Source organism: Gobio gobio, assembly GCF_949357685.1.
Source record: "Gobio gobio genome assembly, chromosome: 9".
Taxonomy (NCBI): domain Eukaryota; kingdom Metazoa; phylum Chordata; class Actinopteri; order Cypriniformes; family Gobionidae; genus Gobio; species Gobio gobio.
In genome coordinates this window covers 50,932,558-50,956,020 of record NC_137115.1, presented here as the reverse complement: position 1 = coordinate 50,956,020, position 23,463 = coordinate 50,932,558, and the positions used below count along the sequence as shown (strand labels likewise).

General features: G+C 41.6%; 1 protein-coding gene across 4 annotated transcripts; it reads left to right on the top strand.

The window, feature by feature from the left end:
• Nucleotides 1-152: 152 nt before the first annotated feature.
• On the top strand, nt 153-17,370 carry znf296 (zinc finger protein 296). 4 transcript variants are annotated; one of them, XR_013817191.1, is made up of 4 exons: nt 153-373; nt 5,360-5,692; nt 14,342-16,246; nt 16,495-17,370. XR_013817191.1 is itself a non-coding variant. In XM_079825421.1 (4 exons), exons 1-3 carry the CDS (start codon nt 322-324, stop codon nt 15,856-15,858), a joined length of 1,902 nt encoding a protein of 633 aa, XP_079681547.1. In that variant the 5' UTR covers nt 153-321; the 3' UTR covers nt 15,859-15,863; nt 16,489-17,370. The 4 variants fall into 4 exon arrangements, 1 of the variants encoding a protein (XP_079681547.1); XR_013817192.1 differs by having other exon boundaries at nt 16,489-17,370; XR_013817193.1 differs by having other exon boundaries at nt 14,342-16,333.
• Nucleotides 17,371-23,463: the final 6,093 nt, after the last annotated feature.

Genomic DNA, 23,463 nt, shown 5'->3' with positions numbered 1-23,463 from the left:
TTTGAATCGTTTAAAGTGGCTCTGGTGTTGTTACCTAAGTGTAACTCACTGTTGTTTAATGAGGTCAGTGATGATAAGACCGAGGATGAGGAGGATGATGATGGGCGGGCTGAAGGGCAGGAGGCGTGCTCGTGCCCTCCTCCTCCTCCTCTAGGGCCAGCAGACCGTGTGTGTGTGTGTGTATGTGTGTGTGTGTGTGTGTGAACTTGAACACTGACGGGCTCAGCACCGAACGACAGTCGAGCCACACATAATTTCTGTTTTATGAGATTTATAGTGTCCGTTTAGTTCTGGTGTAGTTTAAGAGGATTTTCTCTCACCATGTCCAGACGTAAACTCGGCAGCAGACCGCAACACCTGAGCGCAATGCAAGGTAAGCTGGACCAATTCATTCACATTTAAACCATAAAACCTGAGATATTCACTGAGAACCGAATCATAATGTGGGAGGGTGAGCATAAGAGTACGAGTGATCGATAACCAATAACGAGTAATAACTTTTCACGTGGTTTGTGTCTCACATTGCGTGTCCAGAACTTGACATTGGAGTTGAAATAATTAACACACCCTCGTGTTTTTATTATTATTATTATTTATATGTTTTTCTGGCGAGACGTATCGTATCAGTGGTCAATCCTTGTTAAATGCTATTTAATGGGTTTTTAAGTTTAAGTTGCTTGGACACTCTGCCCGAGTTGGGGCAATAACATTGCACTTCCTTATTGCATCTTCACGATATCTTTATGTTTTGATATCGTCAGTCATACCTTAGTGGCTACTTTTTATTCATGTGTTTACCGTTAGTTTTTATTTTTTTGCATAAATCCTCATTCTCGGATACTCGTAATTTTACCTGCTGACAAGTGCGCTTGACTTCCAATGTTTATTTATTTTTATTGATATTAATATTTGACTGATAAACAGTTCGCGTAAGAAGACGTATGAGTGCATATGAAATATCGTTTTGATCAAGACTGGATCTTTTTTGTTGTTTGTTTTATCTTCTAACTGTGGGCAGCTGTGCGTGCCTCACCTGACCACAAGACAAGTCTAGTTTGGTGTGTGTGTGTGTGTGGAGTCCGATTCGTGAATGTTCTTTTGAGTCGGATATGTTCAATGAATCGGTTGAATCAAGGATTTGATTGACAGGCTTAAAAGCAAGGACCATTTTCACAGAACGATGACGAATTTTAACGGTCATCAGGATCGTAAATCCGCCAAGTTTTATATTTATTTATATATATATATATATATATATATATATATATATATATATATATATATATATATATATATATATATATATATATATATATATAAATTATTAATTTATAAGATTATACTTCGTAATATATTACCGTTGCATCCAATTATAAAAAATAAAATAATTAACGATGCTGTGAGTGACGTCTTTCTCTCATCTATCTATTTTTTTATTTTCCATCTTTTTGAAAGTTGTGAAAACACTGTTGTGGAGTTTTTCTTTAGCAAATGGTATCACAAAAACTCTACAACAAATATATATATATTTAATGTATTCTTCATTATGAACTGAATAATAATAAAAAAAAAAATCCTGATCGATTTAATAGCCTCCAACGAGATCACGTGATGACATGAAAACAACCGCTAAACGCGTGAAACAAACTGCTCGAAAGAACCGATTCACTTAAATGAGTCGGACTTCTAGCCACTAATTTGTGAGAGAGAGCAGCCGCGCCTTTTGCGTGTCGGCACAAACAACCAGAGCTGTTGAAACAGGAAAGGTGACATTTTTGAGTAACCACTGGTGAAATCCTCCCCTTCCCGGGACTGTCTGTACCTGCATCGGCATGGACAGCCTAGCCCTGGCAGGTGGATCCAGTCCAGTGTGTGTATGTGTGTGTGCGCGCGCGCGCGTGTGTGTGTGCTTTGGAGTCCATGACCACAGCAGCGGCACCCAGGTCAAAGGGCAAGTTCCTCTCTTAACTCGCTTTCGTTACAGTCAAGTTAAAGTTGCTCTGAGCAGGATCTGTGTCTGTGCCAAATTCATTGTGTATAAAAATGAATTTCTACATAAAAGATGTAGCCCTACTAAAATATGGAGATTTGATCCACCATAGACGGCCCTGATGCTGTTTTGCTTCAGTTTATATTAAATAAACGTTGCCTTTATCATTGCAGACTTTCAGTTTAGGCACAGATATTCATAAATTCATATTTAAAACCTAAAATGTAGAGCCTGGTTACACTGACATGACTTAGATTAAGCCAGGATTAGACCTTAGTTCAATTAGGACATTTTATAAACGTGTCTTAGAAAAAAAAACATTACTGGTGTGCATCTTGAGTTGCTTTCAGTTAAAACAGCTCAAACATGCATTTTAGTCTGAGACTAGTCTGTGAAATCGGGGGTAAAATGTGATTAAAACATTTAATTCTTGTATAAAAAAACTGCATTTTTCACTTCTTTGCTGCAATAATCAGTGTTTAAATGCACTTTTTGTAGTATGTGTAAAAAAGGGACAAAATATGAAAGTGTTCTTCCACTCTTTAGATACATATTGAAAAGTTTGTATAGTAGGCTTTATTCTCTTAGTCTTGGTAGCAAACTCCAGCTTGGCTCAGCTTTGACCTGGCTTGATTTACATACTGCATCAGTCATTCGCCCCAGCAGTTATGAGTGGTGTGAAAGACACCTTGTCTCTGTCAGCAGACTTGTGAGCGTGGCAGGACGACTACAGTGCAAAGTGCCTGATATATATGCGTGCACTAATGGGTGAATTGCTAAAGCAGATCGGAGCTGCATCGCACTGCTTCCTGTGCAAAGCAGACCTCGGTGGCAGAGACACAGGAAGTGGTCAGTATCTGCTGACCAGACAGAGCCGTGCTGAGGGTGACAGTTTAGCAGTACACCAACAAATGCAGAGAACTGAAAGTAGCACATTAGAAGAGAAACGAAGCTGTTGCAAGCCACTCAGTTGGGTCATTTCAAGACTTCTAAGGGACTTTTTGAAAAAAACTAAAAGGCCTCCTCGCACTGCGCTTAACCTCTTATCGTCTTTCTAAAGCCCTTTTTTTTATTCACCTGGGGTTATGACCCTGCATTGCGGTGTCAAGCATGTGCCGTGTGAAACGAAGCGGTGTTAAAATGTTACAGCAACAGACGCCCAATCATGTACCTCATTCACATGCTTTGGACAGTCATTGTGTAAACAGATGTTTCAGCGTTTGTAGAGAAAAATGTCAAATGGCGACAGAAAACGCACCTGGAGTAAAGAAGTGGCCGCTTCATTCTTACCTTTTTTATAGTCTGAAAAGTCCAGTGATAGTACAATCGGATATATATTAATCCGGATGCGCAATGCTAGAGCCAGTTTGCATTCTGCGTTCGTCCAGTCACTGACATTGACACTGTGAAATATGCAAATGAGAGCTAGGGTTTAGGAATATACAGTGTGAAATGTCGGTTTATAAATAACCTGCATTAATTCTTAACACTGTAAAGGTTCCTTTAACCCAGTGTTAACTCTATAGCACTAAAGCAGGGCTTGACATTTTAACTGTTTTGCTCACCATCCACTGTGGCTAGTAGTTGCGAGCTACTAGGCTTTTTCACAATTTTGACATCGATAAAATTGCCATATAGATATTTTTAATATTATCTCATAATAAAATCTGCTGTCACTTTAAGAGCTGACGCACGGATCCATTATACTGTTACACAAGCGTTTTCTTTCTCCACTGTTTACGTTCACCTAAAACAGAACTGACTGTTCTCGTGAATACTCGCCAAGAACAGCATTTTGACATTATTTTGTGTGTTTTTGTCTGTTTAAGCGCAGTGAGCAGCGAAAAAGAACTCCGTTTAGTCCTGAGAGGCAGCTTTATGTGCTCACACCCAAAGTGTGCACACATAAAACCGCCTCTCAGGTCCTAAACCCTAGGTCTCATTTGCATATTTTACAGTGTCAATGTCAGTGATTGGACGAACGCAGAATGCAAACTGGCTCTAAAATATCCAGGAATGAGTAAAATTATGCGCAATCAGGCTGCCTTCACACTTGACGTCTTTTTTGAGGCTGCCAGCGTCTGTTTTACAATCCTATGGAGTAAACCACGTTTTCAAAAAAAATCATGAGCGCTTTTTTAAACATCAAAACGCCGACGTCTATTTCTGCAGCTCAGCGCGCCTTTTAAAGTTGAAAAAAGTTAAACTTTTCTGATAAAAACGCCCTACGTCAAGCACCTTTTTGACAGCTGACCAATGACAAGCGAGTAGCAAGACCTGAAAGTGGAGAAGGTGGCGGTTATCTCTGTATGTATATTTTAGTCTACAATAAAACGAAATATGTCATAAAACACAAGCCTGCCTCTTTTCATTTACATTTAAAAATTAAAACAATATTAAACATATTAATATGTGGTTCAGACAAGTGTGCATATATGATTATCACTGTAATAAAATTAAATATGACAGAAAAAGCACAACCCAGTCTCTTTTTGTTAAATATAAGTTTATGTATGATCAATAATAGCCATTATAAGTAAAAAAGCTATTCAAGAAATAAAGCAAACAATTCAGTCAAACATTCAAAGTCAGTGCTAGTCGGCTACAACGGTAACGTAAAGTTAAATAGCCTAAAAAATATTCACTTTGTCCTCAGCCTAAACGATTTGCCAGGAAACAAATTATAGATCCATGAGACCAAAGATCGCCCGTTAGATCTGCACAAGACGAATTATATCTCGTGTTTAGCCAGCGGCAAACGTCAGAAGGACTAGCCGAGGAAAGGCTGCTCTCGCCGAGCACTGAGCGTCCGCTGATCGCCTGGATCTCTGGAAAACGTCAGATAAAATATTCAAATAGGTGATCTCTTTATAAATAAACCACAGATTTGAGCTTTAAACAAATACATTATCGCCTGAAAAAGTCTTAAAACTACATTTCGTCACACATTAATAACAGTAGTATTTTAAAATTTCGAAGGGTTTCTCGTCAAGACATTTTGTATCTCTGCACCACACAGCACTCTTGTCTGCGGCTGTTGTCATAGCAACAAAAGACGCCCTCGGCTGCTATTTTCACGCGCCGTTTTTTTAACTAAAAGAGCGCTCTAGTCAACTTTTTCTTGTCAAAAAAGACGTCAAGTGTGAACGCAGCCTCACACGGCAAAGTTCAAGCCCTGTAACACCAATAATATTCATCCGGAGCAAATGAAACGAGTGAGTGAGTGGAGGCGGGTTTGTGTGTAACTCACTGTTGGAGAGATGAGAGCGAGAGAAAGACCAGCTGGTATCGTGTGTCTATTCTGTGTAAAATAAGTGTTGAGAAATTGATATTTTTGACAACACTACATTGCACTTGTTCTGCTCGCAGACGATCCGGATTCCACAGTCATCCCCGCCGCCGCCTTGCTGTCACCCGAGCAGATGCCTCAGCCGGAGGATGGAGGCCGTGACCTGTTGACTTGTGGCCAGTGTGGTCAGGCGTTCCCGCTGGCCCACATTCTCACCTTCATCCAGCACAAACAAGGCGGGTGCAGCACAGCCACAGCCCAACCTCAGGGCCACACCCCTCCCTCTCCGGCCAATCGGAAGCTGCAGTGCGTCCAAGGAACGCAGGTAGAGGCGGGATATGTGGAGCTCCGGCGGATGACGGACAGGAGATGGAAGGAAGAGCCAGGTGTGAGGGTGGAGGCCAACCGAGCCGGTGAGTTCTAGGTGCTAATTAGTGTCTTTTTTTGTAAAACTGTCCCTTCATTTAACAACCTCGTCCCCAGTCCGGCTCATTAGGCTGCCGTTGCTGTGGCGCTGAGGCCTTGGTGAGTTGGAGAGTTAGAGACGCAGGGTGTCTAATTGTGTGGAAGGGATAGGTAGTTCTGCTACACACGCGAGCAAACGTACACTTATACACTTACCCTGGGGGATGGCACCTGAGCACACCTGAGCATCTCCTTAGCACTGTCTCTCAGGTGAAGTGGCCAGGTAAACACAGCACAGTCAGGCCACCAAACTGCACAACTCCCAGAGCTCTTGCTCACACACACACACACACACACACACACACTATCCTCGAAACCCCTCATTATTCCTGCACTGTCAGTCATGGCAGGTGCTGACCTGGGCTGTTATTCCCAGAGTCCTTTGTGAATTGCATCGCTCCCATCCTCTCGCTGCACTCTTCAAAATAAAGTCTTGACATGCGAAATGCACACTCTTAAAAATAAAGCTCCCAAAAGAGGGTTTTTGCAGCGATTCCATAGAAAAAAAAACTTTTGGAACAGTTCTGAAAAGAACCATTTTGTTTCTTAGTGTGAACATTTTAATAATCTGAAGTAGGGCTGCACGATTAATCGAAATGAAACCGTAAACCACGATATGACTATCACAGGCTGTGATGGGATTAAATACAACACATGCTCTGTTTGTTTCAGAGTGATTCTAATCCGCGAGCAGCTCATTATCTGCAGGTGTTTGCAGCTTCTCCAAGCATCTCAGTTCACAGTAAATGCGGTTTTCCATCAAAATTAAAGAAGCTTTTTATGTTTGAAAATGAGGAATTTATGAAAGCCATGTTAGTATTGTAATTTTGTAGAGATGCACCGATCGACTGGCCAGGAATCGGCCCGGATCGGTCTCACGTCTTACCAGTCTGGCAATAACGTCGGCTGTAAATAAAACTGAATTTTAGGAAAAAATAAAACGGGTATGATATGGCCCTAAAATCTAGTCGCAAGTATCAAAATGAGTGGCTTATTGCGCTTAAACAAATGATGTCAAAATGCCTGCCTAGGCGAGTATTCAAGTAAAGAAAATCACTCTCTGCTCTTGACTGAATAACCTTTTTAACTTGGTTTATTTGTTCTTATTTTTTTTATTAGTCATTTTTATATCATAGTGAAAATAAAGTGTTGCATTGAAGAAAAGCAGATTTTTGCTTATATGTGACCATGGACCACAAAACCAGTCATAAGGGTAATTTTTTCTTTTTTATTGAGATTTATACATCATCTGAAAGCTGAATAAATAAGATTTGTAACCATTTGGTTGGTTAGGATAGGACAATATTTGGCCGAGATGCAACTATTTGAACATCTGGAATCTGAGGGTGCAAAAAAAATCTAAATATTGAGAAAATCGCCTTTAAAGTTGTCCAAATGAAGTCCTTATCAATGCATATTATTACTACTACTACTAAATAAAAAAATATATATTTTCGGAAGGTAATTTACAAAATATCTTCATGGAACATGATCTTTACTTAATATCCTAATGAAAATTCTATAATTTTTCTTTTTTTATTTGAGAGTGAAGTATTACAATAATAATATTTATTATTTTGATTTTATTTAGAAAAGTTAATATTTTAGCAATAATTATTATTATTTTATAGCCTGAATTTTTGGTCCAAATTGTGAAGCCCTACAAACAAGCACAGCAAACCGGAAAAAAAGTTTTTAATCGCAACCAGAATTTTTATCATAAAAATCCAAATTATTATAATTTTTTTGCCCCAATCATGCACCTTTATCTGAAGAACCTTTTGTGCAATGAAAAGTGTCCATGGATGTTGAAGGTTCTTCATGGAAGCAAAGATGCAAATAAACCTTTTTTTTTTTTTTTTTTTTTTTTAAACAAGTTTTGGTGAAACTCTGTCGACTGTTAAACAGGATGTTAGTGGGTGTGTGTGTCATAGTAGTGTGTGTTAAAGCTACTTGCATGTTTTTCAGTACAGTAGTCGGCCGTAAAGGGAATCGTCGGCCTGTGCAGGTGTTGCTGTTTCTCAGTGTGATGCTATTGAACCGTGACCTGAACCACTTCCTCATGCGGGCAGGATCCTTTCACTCTACAACATGAGGGTCAATGCAAACATTTATTCGTTTATCATTACAGACCGTTTACAGAGGCGAGCAAATGATTACGATTGATTGTTCTCATGAAAACGCACTCTTGCTTTCGGGTCACTCCCTCTTATACGTACACATGTTTGCGCTTCCTTCCTTTTCGTGCTCTGCATCCGTCCGTCCACGTTTCTCGGTTCTCTGGGGTTCATTCCCTCTTGCCTTTTTTGTGTGTGAAGGTGAATGTTGCTGATAAAGGTGTCAGGGTGAGAGGTGCAAAATGTACTAATCTGTTACTTCCTCACTCCCTCAATAATAACCCAAGACTGTTGATAAAGATTTTGAGACATCTGAGATGAGAGATGGGGTCTGATAAGGGACTGTTCAAAGTGTAAATTCTTTGCTTGAATGACAGTTCAAAATGAGTGATAATTTGTTTTAACTGACAGGTTGCCAGGTCTGCATGACAAAAACAGTCCAGTGGAAGAATATACACTGCCATTCAAAAGTGTGTTTATTTGCATTTCTAAAACTGTAATATTGTGAAATATTTGTACACTTTAAAATAAATAACTTGCCTTTTGATCCTGTGATGGCAAAGCTGAATTTAATGCACAAGTAATATTTCTTAATATTATTATCAATGTTCAAACTGCATTTATTTGAACTAGAGATATTTTGAAACAATGTTACTGTCACTTTTGATCAACTGAAGAAAAGATTACTGCAAATCACTGATCCCAAACTTTTGAGCGTATGCCACTCCAAAACCAAACAAATGCAACTTTTGCATTTATTTGTAGAAATAGGCATAACATATAATGTAGGTTATCTCATTAACAATAAACAAAGTTTAAAAAAGGACAAGTTTGTAACAAAAGAAAGGTGGAGCCTTGCAAAGCCAATGTCATATTTACCATATCTATTTCACTTGTTATATATAAACATATATATGTGTGCGTGTGTGTGTCTAATATCAACAGATAACCAATATGGTACTGATATATTCTGAATTCTTAAAGATATATATATTTATCTTTAAAGGGTTACTTCAGTGATTTAGCATTAAGCTTTGTATCAGTAGAAACCCGGTAGTATATTCCAATTATAGTACTTTCCCCCTCATATCCCCCTGAGACGAGAGAATTATGCATTTTATTTCTTCACATAACATTTTGCGTCATCTGAGGATTTTTTTTAGCCAGAGGCTATAGACTACAGCCAGTAGAAGGAGCTAGTTCCGCATGTTTTCAACCTGCCCATAAGGGTGGGATCTCACTGCCACTCAATGCTCACGGCCACTCAGCTCGGGCATTAATAACGGAGCGGTGCAGAGCAAACTGAGTGTTTCAACTTTTCAATGAATTCCTATTAAAGTTTAGCTTCCATATGCGATCTGAAAATGCGCCGTGAATGACAGCCACGCTTACCTCAGCTCTGCTGAAATCTGCCTCCTGCTGCGTTTGTGACATGACTTTCGATCGGCTCACTCGCACTTTATTGAAAAGACACGTTCAGTTTTTATTTGTAGTGTTTATTCCCTAACTGAACGAAATGATTGTATTACTATGAAAGACAAAACTGCCATGTGCTGCCATGGTGGGCAAGTGATAAACCAGTAGCTGTGGCTTTGTTTTGAGTGGCCTCGTTGGGCAGCGAAGCAAGTGTATTCTGGGAGTTGTTGTCTTTCATCCACATGAGACCAAAAAAAATGTCTGTCTTTTCTCGGTCTAGAAGGCACCAAATTCAAAAATAATTTCACATTTCTACTACATAAATGAGCCAGTTTAAATACACATTCATCTTCCCAGCGCTTTAAGGATTCAGAATATGTCTGTACCATATTGGTTATCTGTTGATATTAGACTTTAAAAATGTTACTCATTTCCCCTATATTTTGTATTCAATTAATTTACCTAACACAACAATATTAAATGTAATCTTTAGTAAATTTTCATACTGTATTATAATTTTGTGGTTTCTATATTCAGCATTTAAAAAATCGTAAATCGTAATTTATTTATACAAAATACTATAGAATTTTAATATCAGCTTATTGGTCATTAGTCATAACTTTTTTTTCAAATGTTCTGCACATCAGTTATCAGTATCAGCATTTAATAGTTTTATTAAATTAGTTATTAGAAATGTAATGATTTGATTTACCAAGAAAAGAACATGGGTAAATTATTCAGGCACTGTTTACACAACACTAAAACGGAAACTTTTATGTTTTTAAGCCATTCATTTGACACGACAAAGGCGTTTTGGTGGCCTGAAGACACAAACTTTTGAAAAGGGGTTTTAAAAGGGATCCCGTTTTTTAAAACGGGAATTCGTGAAAACGTCATGCGCATGTGTGTTATGTGTTTATTCTATAGACGTGTAGTTTCTTAACAAAGTGACATTGCCAATAACTGCATTTTTAATCGTTTTTGCTGCTCCGTGAGAATGTTTTGATAACGTTGCGAAAAAAGCTAAGGAAAAACACTTCCATTTTCAGTACATTGTTATCTTGTAAACTTACCTATAGAAACAAAATATTTGTATCCGATATTAATATATTAATTTAATTCTAAATCTAATTTGTGCCATTTAAATGCACCGAACCCTCACAACAACAAATCTATCGGTCACAGAGTTTAAAAGTAGCTCAATTCTTGGCAACTCTTGAACCCCAAAAGGATACATTTTTGTGCTGTGTGGATGAGGGCGTTTTGTATGCACGTCGTATTTGCGCTTTCATGTTGACTCATCCAATGAAAAATCAGTTAGCCCACAAACCATCAGACAAGAGCGTGTGTTTGTGCTTATATGTGGGTGTGAAAGAGTGACAGAGAGAGATTTTTGGAGTGGAATGGATTATTGAATTAGTTTAGACAATGTATCAATAGTCTTATTTTTATTTCCTCCAGCCTTCTCTTTGCTCTTCATTTCAACTGTCCCTTTATTCTCTCTCTCTCTCTCTCTGTCTTCTCTGTTCCCTAGAGAGAGAAGATTCTGCCTGCTGCTCGTTAGCGCTCTCAGCCAATCTGCATTTTTAATTAGCGGTTATTGCTTCTGCTTAATATGCAATTGCTACCCTGGGCCAAATGGGAATCCTTACAAAAAGAGTGAGGGGAAAGAATGAAAGAAAGGGAGAGGGAGAGAGAGACAGGCTGGGTATTGTGTTTCACTCCAAGACCCTGAGACAAAAGCCCCTCCACCCCTCCTCGCACCCTCCACCCGAGGGAGAGATTTGGAGGCAGAAGGGGTGTTGTTGGGAGGGGGCGAAGGTGCAGTCACAGGGGTGATGATTTTTCTGTTGTTTTTCATGACCTGTGCAGCTATTTCTTTTTGTTCTTAAATTAAACACGTTTCTTCCATCTTTCCCCAGTTTTAACCTCCGTCCCCGAGGCTCTTGCTTTTCGACTCGAGTTCTTCTCCAGGCACAGAGTGCGAAGGAAGAGAATAGGAGAGGCTCTTTTTAATCTTCTTCTTTGCCCCCACCCAATAAAATGCAGAAGGATTTTGACTTGAGGAGATGTAAAAGAGGCTTATGGCACTCTGCTTTGAACCCTTTGTAAGAGAATGGGGAAAAAATGAAATGAATTTTTCCTCTCAGTTTTGGGATCCTCTTTGCAGACAGGCCCCATTTATCAAGGAGGCTGAGTCAGGACTCATTTGCATAAAACCTTCGTTTGCCCCGTTCCGCTAATTAGCAATTTGCAGCTTAATTGGCGAGCTGCTCTCTGAAATAGAGACAATGCTAACCACGTTTAAAAATACCACCAGAGCCGCTTGAAGGAGCCCATCCATGCTCATTTGCTTCTGTCTCTATCTTTCTCTCCGCAGTCATGTGGCTCTCCTGTGAGCTCACCTTTAATCAGACGAGCGTTTCTGCTCGGGTCTGACTCAACAGCAGCTCATTATTGCTCTGACACCTGCAGGGGTTTGTGACATGCAGCTTTTCTAAAGAAAAAAATTTGCCTGAAAAATTAGACAAATGAGCAAAACGTGTTCTCGTGAGGTGATGCAGGAGTTTTGGGCCGTGTTCAGTGCAGCGTAATACTAGGATTACTGCAAAACATGAACCGATCACATTTCACTCTAAGATCGGAAGTAAAGAAGTTTTGGTTAAAAAAAAAAGAAAAGAAGGAAATGTTTTGTTTTTGTGACAATATTTTCATGAAATTAATGTTTTCATTACTGTTACATCCGGACATCTTTTTTTAAAGCAGAAAAACAAGCAAATCCATGATGTGTAAATCAAGCGGCAACCTCCCGCAGTTTCTCTTGAAGCCAATACGGAAGTGATTTTAAACTGCAATTCATCGACTGGCCATTAGGGACAGGCTCCAGAAGGAGCAGAATCTCATTGAGCCCCATGTTAAAATGCCCAACTTTACAGCAGAAAAAAACATGTTAACAGCCTGGAACCAATTGTGGTTTTGGTCTATACGGCTAATTTTGCCCTTCATGACAACAATTTTTTTTTTATTTTATAACTCATTAGTTTACATTATATAAAGCCTTAAAGTTCTGCATAATTAAGGGCGTGGCCACTTTGAGTGACAGGTGGATAGCCGTTTGTGTCCCGCCTCTTTGCCCATTTTCTGTTATCTGGGAGTGACGCGCTGCAAAAATGGCAACGGCCAGCTCGACCCTACTTTACGCTTCAAAACTGCTCTTCAGAATCCTATGGGTGGCGTCACGAACACTACGTCCATATTTTTTTTACAGTCTATGGTGCTGACGCGACCGTCATAGTGACAACAGCCAATCACATTACTTTTCCGGTGTTGCATGAACACAGTTTGCTAGCGTCTGCGCTAGGGTATTTGCATAGGCTGACGCCTGCGTTGGCGCTTGAAAAGTTGCACTTTTTCAACTTTTGCCGCAAGTAACGGCAGTGACGCAATGCAACGGAACTATAGACTATAAAACAATGGACGTAGTGTCCGTGACGTCACCTGTAGGTTTCTAAAGAGCATTTTTGAAGCCCAAAGTGGGCGGAGCTATGAGGAGCCATCTTGGCAGCACGTCACTCCCTGATGACCAAAAATGGCCAAGGATGCGGAATGTGGGTGGAGCTGAGTTACCTGGTTCCTGGCAATCCACCTGTCACTCAAGTGGCCACACCCTTAAATACGCAGATACGCAGGCTTAATATAATTTAAACGGATGAGTTATTAAAAAAAATCACCCCCTCACAGTTGTCATGAAGGGCAAAATTAGCCGTATCAGGCTGGAAACACATTTCTTTCTGCTTAAAAGTTGGGCATTTTAACACGAGGGGTCTATGGGATTGACTCCCTTTTGGAGCCTGTTGATGAATTGCAGTTTAAGTCACTTCCGTGTTGGATTCAAGAGAGAGACCGGAATGTTGCCGCATGACATCACATGTTAAATGTAAATAATGCTGATGTCCGTGTCAATGCTCCTATATATGTATATGTATATATGTATGTATATGTGGAGCCTTCCGGTTTACATCAGATCGGCACAGTCGTTAACTGTTTTTAAATCTTCTCTTAAAACCTACTTTTTTTCTTTAGCTTTTAATTCACTATGAGTTTGTCATAAATGTTTGGTTTTGCCCTTGTCTCTTTAACTTGTTTTGTTCAGCACTTTGGTCAGCCATGTTTGCTGTTTTTAAATGTGCTATATAAATAAAAACAAACTTGAACCTTGAAAATGTCACAATGCAAAAAAAATAGGCTTCATTTTAGAACAAAATATAATTTATGCATTTGGATTTTGGCATTCAAATATAATCTGATTACGTTCTTTTCATGTCTTTTCTATCATGTTCTACTTTTGCCAAAATGCAAAGTGTACTGCAAGAAACAGCATTTACCATGATTTATCACAATCTGATATAAACTAAACCATATATAATCTCTAAGATGATATCAAAGCATGCGATGTATTTAGGTCATGTGACAACATTGTAGCAGATTAAAACATTTATCGTTGCATTCAACATACTGTTACATTTATTTTTATTTTATTTTATTATTGTTATTGTGCCTTGTGCAATACGCCTTAAGAAGTATGTTAGAATTATTTTCTAAACATAGCAATGGACTGTACCTGCCCTGCTTTCACAAGTATTTGTGGTTTTACCTGTTTTGCTCTGTTTTCCGTAAATGACCAAGTTCCCCTGCAGCCTTTTTTTTTTTTCTTTTTTTTTTTCTTCTGCCGTTTCATTTTCATGTCATCACGATAGATATCTTTCCAGTCCACTCAGCATAGTGTGAGTGGCTGAGTTTGTTTGCATTTTTAGTATGGACATTCACAAAACCTAGAAATGAAGATTGTCAATGGACCTCATCAGTTATCCACATGGCTAGCTAGAGATATATGCTTGTTATGGACCATTTAGCAGTCAAACAAGTTTGGTTTTGTCTTCAGAATGTACTACTTTTTTTTTTAAATGTCATCTGTTAGTGTGTTTTGAGTGATTTGTATTGGCTTTTAGGTGTTTGTTTGACTGATAAATACATTTTCTCTATCTCTCTTCCTTTCCAAAACAGAAGAGCCCTCCATTTTCACCTGCCAGGTGTGTCAGTGTGTGTTCTCCAGCGCATGGACTCTCCTCCAGCATGCTCAGAACGCACATTCTCTCAGCATCTACAATGTGGAGGATGACACCATTGCTCAGATGTCAAAACCGGCAGCCACGATGGATCCCCGTCACCTGGGCGCCGCACTGGCCTCTGCGTTTCAGCCATCCTCCCAGAGATCGGCCCACCCTCACAAGCCTCCCCACAGCTCCACCCCTGCACCCCGCGATCTGCAGGGCCTGAACTTTTCCATGTGCTTACAGCGCCTGGCGGAGGTCAGCTGCAACAGCGGAGGAGTGGTGCCTTCCCCATCACCATCTCCACCGGCTGCTTCGCCTTTCCCCCACTCCACTCCACCTCTTCACTCAGCCTACTCCTGCCAGCTGTGCGGCCAGGGCTTTCAGTCTCTGCGCAGCCTGTCCGCCCACCGCCGCACTCACGCCTGCGATAGGCCCTACCACTGTGGTCTGTGCCAGCTCACGTTCTCCCAGAGCGGCGAACTCGCACGACACATGAGAAGCCACCGCCGTTCTGCTGTTGGACAGGAAACGTCCGATCCCAGCCCTGCCAGTGCGGATGAGGAGCGAAAGCTTTCTGCACAGGGAGATAATGATATTTCCGGTGGTCATGGCGCTAGCTTGGAGGCTGGGAAGCATCCAGGAGGTCCCAGCCTGATCTTGATATCTTCACAGTCCAGAGGTGTGGATCGCAATATTCTGCGGTACTACCATCCTCTGAGAGAAGCGGAAGAGGAGGGACAAGGTGAGCCTCAACAGCCGTCTCCCTATGGCAGCCCCTCAGAGGGCTCTCTGGAGAGCGGAGATACAGGTGGAAGTGGCGAGAGTGGGATCGCCAGCGGGAACTGCACACCAAAGCGCCCAGAACGGGAAGATCGTCCTCAAGGCGAATGGGAGCAGGAGGTGGAGGCTGTGGAGATAGTCCAGGACTGGCAGAGAGAGAACGAAAGGAGGCAGGTCACTAGCGGCGGGGGCAAGAAGAAGAAAGAAGAGGCTTGCGAGTTCTGCGGAAAGTGTTTCCGTAACAGCAGCAACCTTACGGTCCACCGGCGCAGCCACACGGGCGAACGGCCATACCGCTGCGGGCTCTGCAGCTACGCCTGCGCACAGAGCAGCAAGCTCACACGCCACATGAAAACGCACGGCGCCCGCGGGACACGCGCCCCCTTTCAGTGTCAGCTTTGCTCTGTCCCGTTCACCGTCTATGCCACGCTGGAGAAACACCTCAAGAAGGTCCACGGACTCACTCACGCCAGTGCAGGCGCCTACACCCAAGGCTCGCTTGCCGATTACAACGGCCTCAACATCAAAATGGAGGATGATAAATCAGTAGCTCCCGTCACGACGCTCACGGAGTCGAATGTGGACCTATCAGAGCAGCTCAAAGAGGAGGATGCTGAAATGAGGGTCAGTGCTGATGAGCCCCCCTCCTCTGAAGAAACTGTGGCGCTGGGTCAAACCGCAGTATAAAAATAGCAACATGACACTCTGATCATGACCAAAACCACCAAGCGTGATGATCTTCTGCCCACGACTACACGCATCTTATCAAAAAACCAAGACGAGCTTACCCGCCCTCACCTCAATCACTCTAGGGGGTACTGACCGAGACTTGATAGATTCTCATATCAGTACAAGTGCCTACTGTTAAAATCCTGACATGCAATATTGTGAACTCTTTAGCCCCAGCCACCATCGTACAAGGCACTTCGAACCCATGACAGTTTGACTAGTCAAGAGTAGACGGAGATGGTTACAAATCTTTTGAGCCTTTTGTTGAGCCCAAAAGACTATCAGACAGGAAAGACAGAGTGGCATCTGTCAATGTGATTTTTGAATTCTGCAATGCAATTCTGAAGTGGACGCTGTTGTGGCACTCTACCACAGAGCCTTAAAGGTTCATGGTTCATCCAAATCTGTGTGAGTGTGTGTCTACATCAGGGATGTCCAATCCCGCTCCTGGAGGGCCGGTGTTATTCCTGCAGAGTTTGGCTCCAACCTGAAACGCCTCATCAAAATCTTCAGGACCTTTTGCTTACCTTTCAGGCTGGTGTGTTGGAGCAGGTCAGAGCTAATCTATGCAGGATGTCGGCCGTCCAGGAGCAGGATTGGACACCCCTGGTCAACATCAGTGTAGTAAGTGCACAGATAACAACAGACAAATTTAAGCTTGTGTTTTCCCGACTATCTGACAGGGTTGTTTCCTTTTTTGATACTGTATATTAAACAGGACTGATTGGGTCTGTGGCAATACATGTTCACTGTCACATATCACTGTTAAAGAGCGTTTGTTTGCCATTTAGTTTATCGTTTAGAATTGTGTAAATGTATATTTTAGTTTGTGCCGACATTTTTGCAACATATTCCACAGAAATGTATCCCGTATTGGTTTCATAGCCACTTTACTGCACAACAAATTAATTTTCGTTGTATTTTGTGAGCCTGTTCAGTCTGTTTGCAGACATTTGTTTCACTGCCCGTGCCCGAGCACATAGAAAGTTGCGTTTTGTGGAATGAAAAGCCTTGGTTTCTGATTGGTTTCTGGCGCTGTTGAATGGTGAACCCACTGAGAGAGCACTTGTGTTTGTTTGTGTATATGTGAGACCAGATATATGATAAATCTATACAGGGAAAGTCTGCTTTGTTACAGTTTTTTATGATTATTATCTATGTCAGGGAACTGTTATGTTACACTTTATGTTTGCGTGGTAACAAATATGGTAGAATACGTCAACAAATGGACATTTTTTGTATTAAAAAAAACAAATGTGAAAATAGTTGGACATCCAGTCGTGTCCGTTTCTTCAGGGAGCAGCGAAAACAAAGCTCTTTTTTTCTTGTCCTCTGTATATTGTTATAATAATTTCTGTTGGTGTCATGTCTTGCGCGATTTCTCCCAGAAATCCCTGTGTAGCCCACCACTTTGTGTATTTTGTATTTCTATGCCTATTTGTACGATGATTAAAAGACTAAGGCAAAGTCAAAGGGTGTGTGTTTGTGTGTGTGTGTGTGTGAGAGAGTATGTGAGAACCAGAAAGTGTGACGGCAAGTCAAACCTGCCACGACATGTCTCAGATCACATCACAAATTCAACAGTATTTGCACAGATGAGCCGCTTTCCTCTAACGGCTATTGTTGAGTCATAGTCCGTTAGTAGGACAGTCATATCTGACTAAACCACTGGGTCATTCAGGTTGGCCTTCAAGGAACAGGGTTTGATGGAAAAGATGAGATTGTCGGTGTGATTAGACATCTGGAGGTAGAGAAAGGAGCTCTGGGATTGAAGCGGGTGGGAGTCTGTGGATGTTGAGAAACCAAGGGGGATCAGAGTCATCTCAACGGCTCTTTTCTTTTGTAACGGGACAAAAACCTTCTCGCCGATATCTCTGGCCCCTCTAATGAGTGGGATGCTCTATGATCCCTATAGCTCATTAACAAGCAACCTTTTTAATGAGCTTTCAGCCTGGGCTGGGGGAGGTTGGATTGAAGGGACCATATGTAGCTCTCGCCCCATCTCCAATTATCGCCGTTTTGGAAAACGAGAGAAAGATAGCGAACAGTAAGGGAGGGCTCTAAAGCGCCATTTACGAGCCCAAAAAAATCCTGATTCTCTGAATCACAGGTGAACGCCCTGGGACCTGCATCGCTTCTCCATTATCAAAACCTTATACACCCACCTCAGCCGCGCACCATTTGGTGGCCGCACGGCCCCAATTACATAATGTAACACGAGCTTCCCAGAGTTAAGATGGCCTCTGTCAGATGAAAACATTCCCAGGTGCCCTTTGTCTCTTTTGGGCCGCCTCTCTGCACCTTTTTCTCAAACACAGGACTGGCCTGTGTTTATCTTCACTGACCAATCACAACGTCGCCGGTCCTATCAGGGCGTGGTGATGGGTAACTGACCGTTCCAACCTGCAGATGCGCATGGACTTTGAGGTGTGTTTTGAGTTCAAGCACCGATCACAATAACTCGCACTGTTTCAAAGGTTGTGGTTTTGGGGTCTCAAGAAACCTGCATGTCTTCTCACTTGTCTGAATTGATTTAATTGTAACCACTCTCTTATTAATGTACCTTATAAATGTCTTCACAAAGACGCTCTTAATGGGAAATATTGGCAGAAATGAGGGCAAGGACCCCTTTGGATGTGGAGACAGAAGAGACGCCCTGTTATAGTGGATAAAGTACATCTGTCTGTCTTTTAACACTCATATAGCGCCATATTCATGTTTTTACATAATGTGTTATGAATTTTAAAATGCATATGCATTAAAATATGTCGATTAGGGTGATTTTTTTTTTTTTTTCTGGTTTTTTTTTTCATTATTATTTATTATTATTATTTTTTTTTTTAGATTTGTTATGAGGATTACATTATATATACATTAGAATAATACTTTTTATTATTTCTTTTATATTAAATAAGTGTACCTTACCTTAATCCTTACACGTGATACATTTTTATTTTCCATATATTTACATTATAATTTATAACATGTTTTACATTTGTGTTATAATGCTTAAAACATAAACATTAAAATGTATATTTTTATGTTTTGATTTATCACCTGGATGGATTAGTATAAGGGTTTATTTATTTTACATTTATAATTTAATTTGTCATATTTTTTTTATATATAGATTAGTTTTTCACTTTTTTGTTATGATAATTAAACTGCATTTGTATAAAAAATAATAATTAGTATGCATACTGATTTATCATCTGTATTAGGGTAAGAGTATACATTTTTTATTTATTTATGAAGTATTATACATTTAGTTTAATCATTTAATTATAAATTTAATTTCTTGTGTTTTCAATATTATATTTATAATCATGTTTATAATTTTTATTATAATAATTAATTGTGTTATGATGATTAAATAGCAGTATTATTAGGGTAAGCATACATTAAAAAAATATATATTTCATTTTTCTTTTTTATTATTAACGTTGTAATGTAAAAATACAATGTAGGAGAAACAACAGCATTTAGCAGATTTTTTTTTTAAAAACCATAATAATGCACTAACTGTAATTTTTTCCCCCCACAAATATTTGCTTCAGATCAAACAATAATTTGCAGGCCCTCTGCAGTAACACAGCAATCTCTCTAGAGGTCATGGACTGCTGCAGTTTCCAAAGCGCCTGAAATCGCTTTCATAGCAAGATCAAAAGATGCAAAACCAGTTCTCATGAAACCTGATGTGAATGGTAAGACGGTTGGTGATTGTCAGACTGCTAGATTTACAGATAGTAGATCATATCACATACACATCTGTATGCTATTAAATCTCTGCATATCACTGCATTATTAGGAGGGCTGTGCATACAGGGCACTTAAAGGGACAGTTCACTCAAAAAAAAATTACATTTTGTCATCATTTACTCCAAACCTGTATGAGTTTCTTTCTTCTGCTGAACACAAAAGTACTTCCATAGTATAAATTACTGATGGGGTTCATCAACTGTTTGGCTACTGACATTCTTCAAACTATCTTCTTTTGTGTTGAGCAGAAGAAAGATACTCATGCAGGTTTGGAACAACAGTTTTTGGGTGAACTATCCCTGGGAATGAAAGACGGAGGTCTACAATTGGCCAAGCTTAATAGAGACCGTATATATAAATTAATGGTACAGAGACCTATTATTTTATATTTTAAAATCCAAATAATTACTTTAAATACATTTTATAAAGAAGTGCCACTGAATTCCTTGTCTTTCTTCCCACAGGATCATTTCTGGCGTGACAGCATCAATGAGATGGAGGGAATGAGCAAAGGAAGGTTGTGTGAATGGGATAAACCACAGAAAAGCTCTCAAGTGTTTCTTTATCCTTGTTCCCAAACCTGCATCCAATATCATCCTCCTCCTCCTCCTTGTGGTAACGTCCCTCTTTTCCTCCGCAAGGACCACAGAGAGAAACCTGAACCCTAAAATTAACCCCCCTGCCATAGCAATGTTTTAGTGGCCTTGCGTGGGAGAGGAAAACAACAGTCCAGCTGTCCACTAATAATCTGTGCTGGATGAACGGGTTACGATTCCACAGTGTCGTGGAGGGAGCAGCCACAAATATGGGTTTAAACATGACCCATCTCACCACAAAAAAACCAGTGTTAATCCTGTTACGGCTGATGCTCCAGAACTGTCACATTCCCAGCGGATGTGGTGGAAGTGGTTTGGCATTTCATATTTTCCTTTCAGTGTGATAATTTCAAATCAAATCCAATGATCAATTATCAAAACAAATGACCAAAAACTAATTCAAGTAGTACGGAGCCCCTAAAGGGACATGGTGGTGAAAAAACATTTTTCCAAAGTTTTGAAGTTTCAAAAAATTCCAACATTTGCGTTCCCCTGAGAAACTTTGCGTTCGCTCGGCAAACATTTGCGTTCCCCTGAGAAACTTTGCGTTCGCTATCCCAACATTTGCGTTCCCCTGAGAAACTTTGCGTTCGCTCACCCAACATTTGCGTTCCCCTGAGAAACTTTGCGTTCGCTCGCCCAACATTTGCGTTCCCCTGAGAAACTTTGCTTTCGCCCGCCCAACATTTGCGTTCCCCTGAGAATCTTTGCTTTCGCTTGCCCAACATTTGCGTTCCCTCGAGAAACTTTGCGTTCGCTCGCCCAACATTTGCTTTTCCCTGAGAAACTTTGCATTCGCTCGCCCAACATTTGTATTCCCCTGAGAAACTGCGTTCGCTCACCCAACATTTGCGTTCCCTCGAGAAACTTTGCATTCGCTCACCTAACATTTGCGTTCCCTCGAGAAACTTTGCATTCGCTCGCCCAACATTTGCATTCCCCTGAGAAACTCTGCGTTTGCTCGGCCAACATTTGCGTTCCTCCGAGAAACTTTGCGTTCGCTCGTCCAACATTTGCGTTCCCCTGAGAAACTTTGCTTTCGCTTGCCCGACATTTGCGTTCCCCTAAGAAACTTTGCGTTCGCTCGTCCAACATTTGCGTTCCCCTGAGAAACTTTGCTTTCGCTTGCCCAACATTTGTGTTCCCTCGAGAAACTTTGAGTTCGCCCGCTCAACATTTGCGTTCCCCTGAGAAACTTTGCTTTCGCCCGCCCAACATTTGCGTTCCCCTGAGAAACTTTGCGTTTGCTCACCCAACATTTGCGTTCCCCTGAGAAACTTTGCGTTCACCCGCCCAACATTTGCGTTCCCCTGAGAAACTTTGCGTTCGCTCGCCCAACATTTGCGTTCCTATGAGAAACTTTGCTTTTGCTCGCCCAACATTTGCGTTCCCCTGAGAATCTTTGCTTTCGCTTGCCCAACATTTGCGTTCCCTCGTGAAACTTTGCGTTCGCTCGCCCAACATTTGCGTTCCCTCGAGAAACTTTGCATTCGCTCGCCCAACATTTGTATTCCCCTGAGAAACTGCGTTCGCTCGCCCAACATTTGCGTTCCCCTGAGAAACTTTGCTTTCGCTCGCCCAGCATTTGCGTTCCTCCAAGAAACTTTGCGTTCGCTCGTCCAACATTTGCGTTCCCCTGAGAAACTTTGCTTTCGCTCGCCCAGCATTTGCGTTCCTCCAAGAAACTTTGCGTTCGCTCGTCCAACATTTGCGTTCCCTCGAGAAACTTTGCGTTCGCTCGCCCAACATTTGCGTTCCTATGAGAAACTTTGCGTTCGCTCGCCCAACATTTGCGTTCCCCTGAGAAACTTTGCGTTCGCTCGGCAAACATTTGCGTTCCCCTGAGAAACTTTGCGTTCGCTCGCCCAACATTTGCGTTCCTATGAGAAACTTTGCTTTTGCTCGCCCAACATTTGCGTTCCCCTGAGAATCTTTGCTTTCGCTTGCCCAACATTTGCGTTCCCTCGTGAAACTTTGCGTTCGCTCGCCCAACATTTGCGTTCCCTCGAGAAACTTTGCATTCGCTCGCCCAACATTTGTATTCCCCTGAGAAACTGCGTTCGCTCGCCCAACATTTGCGTTCCCCTGAGAAACTTTGCTTTCGCTCGCCCAGCATTTGCGTTCCTCCAAGAAACTTTGCGTTCGCTCGTCCAACATTTGCGTTCCCCTGAGAAACTTTGCGTTCGCTCGCCCAACATTTGCGTTCCCTCGAGAAACTTTGCATTCGCTCGCCCAACATTTGTATTCCCCTGAGAAACTGCGTTCGCTCGCCCAACATTTGCGTTCCCCTGAGAAACTTTGCTTTCGCTCGCCCAGCATTTGCGTTCCTCCAAGAAACTTTGCGTTCGCTCGTCCAACATTTGCGTTCCCCTGAGAAACTTTGCTTTCGCTCGCCCAGCATTTGCGTTCCTCCAAGAAACTTTGCGTTCGCTCGTCCAACATTTGCGTTCCCTCGAGAAACTTTGCGTTCGCTCGCCCAACATTTGCGTTCCTATGAGAAACTTTGCGTTCGCTCGCCCAACATTTGCGTTCCCCTGAGAAACTTTGCGTTCGCTCGGCAAACATTTGCGTTCCCCTGAGAAACTTTGCGTTCGCTCGCCCAACATTTGCGTTCCTATGAGAAACTTTGCTTTTGCTCGCCCAACATTTGCGTTCCCCTGAGAATCTTTGCTTTCGCTTGCCCAACATTTGCGTTCCCTCGTGAAACTTTGCGTTCGCTCGCCCAACATTTGCGTTCCCTCGAGAAACTTTGCATTCGCTCGCCCAACATTTGTATTCCCCTGAGAAACTGCGTTCGCTCGCCCAACATTTGCGTTCTTCCAAGAAACTTTGCGTTCGCTCGCCCAGCATTTGCGTTCTTCCAAGAAACTTTGCGTTCGCTCGTCCAACATTTGCGTTCCCCTGAGAAACTTTGCTTTCGCTCGCCCAGCATTTGCGTTCCCCTGAGAAACTTTGCTTTCGCTCGCCCAGCATTTGCGTTCTTCCAAGAAACTTTGCGTTCGCTCGTCCAACATTTGCGTTCCCCTGAGAAACTTTGCTTTCGCTCGCCCAGCATTTGCGTTCCTCCAAGAAACTTTGCGTTCGCTCGTCCAACATTTGCGTTCCCTCGAGAAACTTTGCGTTCGCTCGCCCAACATTTGCGTTCCTATGAGAAACTTTGCGTTCGCTCGTCCAACATTTGCGTTCCCCTGAGAAACTTTGCTTTCGC

Bases quoted from the DNA above. Each gene is read 5' to 3' on its own strand.
- znf296 (XM_079825421.1), top strand. From the start codon at position 322: ATGTCCAGACGTAAACTCGGCAGCAGACCGCAACACCTGAGCGCAATG. The intron at 374-5,359 runs GTAAGCTGGACC...TTCTGCTCGCAG, and splicing joins ACACCTGAGCGCAATGCAAG to ACGATCCGGATTCCACAGTC. The intron at 5,693-14,341 runs GTGAGTTCTAGG...TTTCCAAAACAG, and splicing joins GGTGGAGGCCAACCGAGCCG to AAGAGCCCTCCATTTTCACC.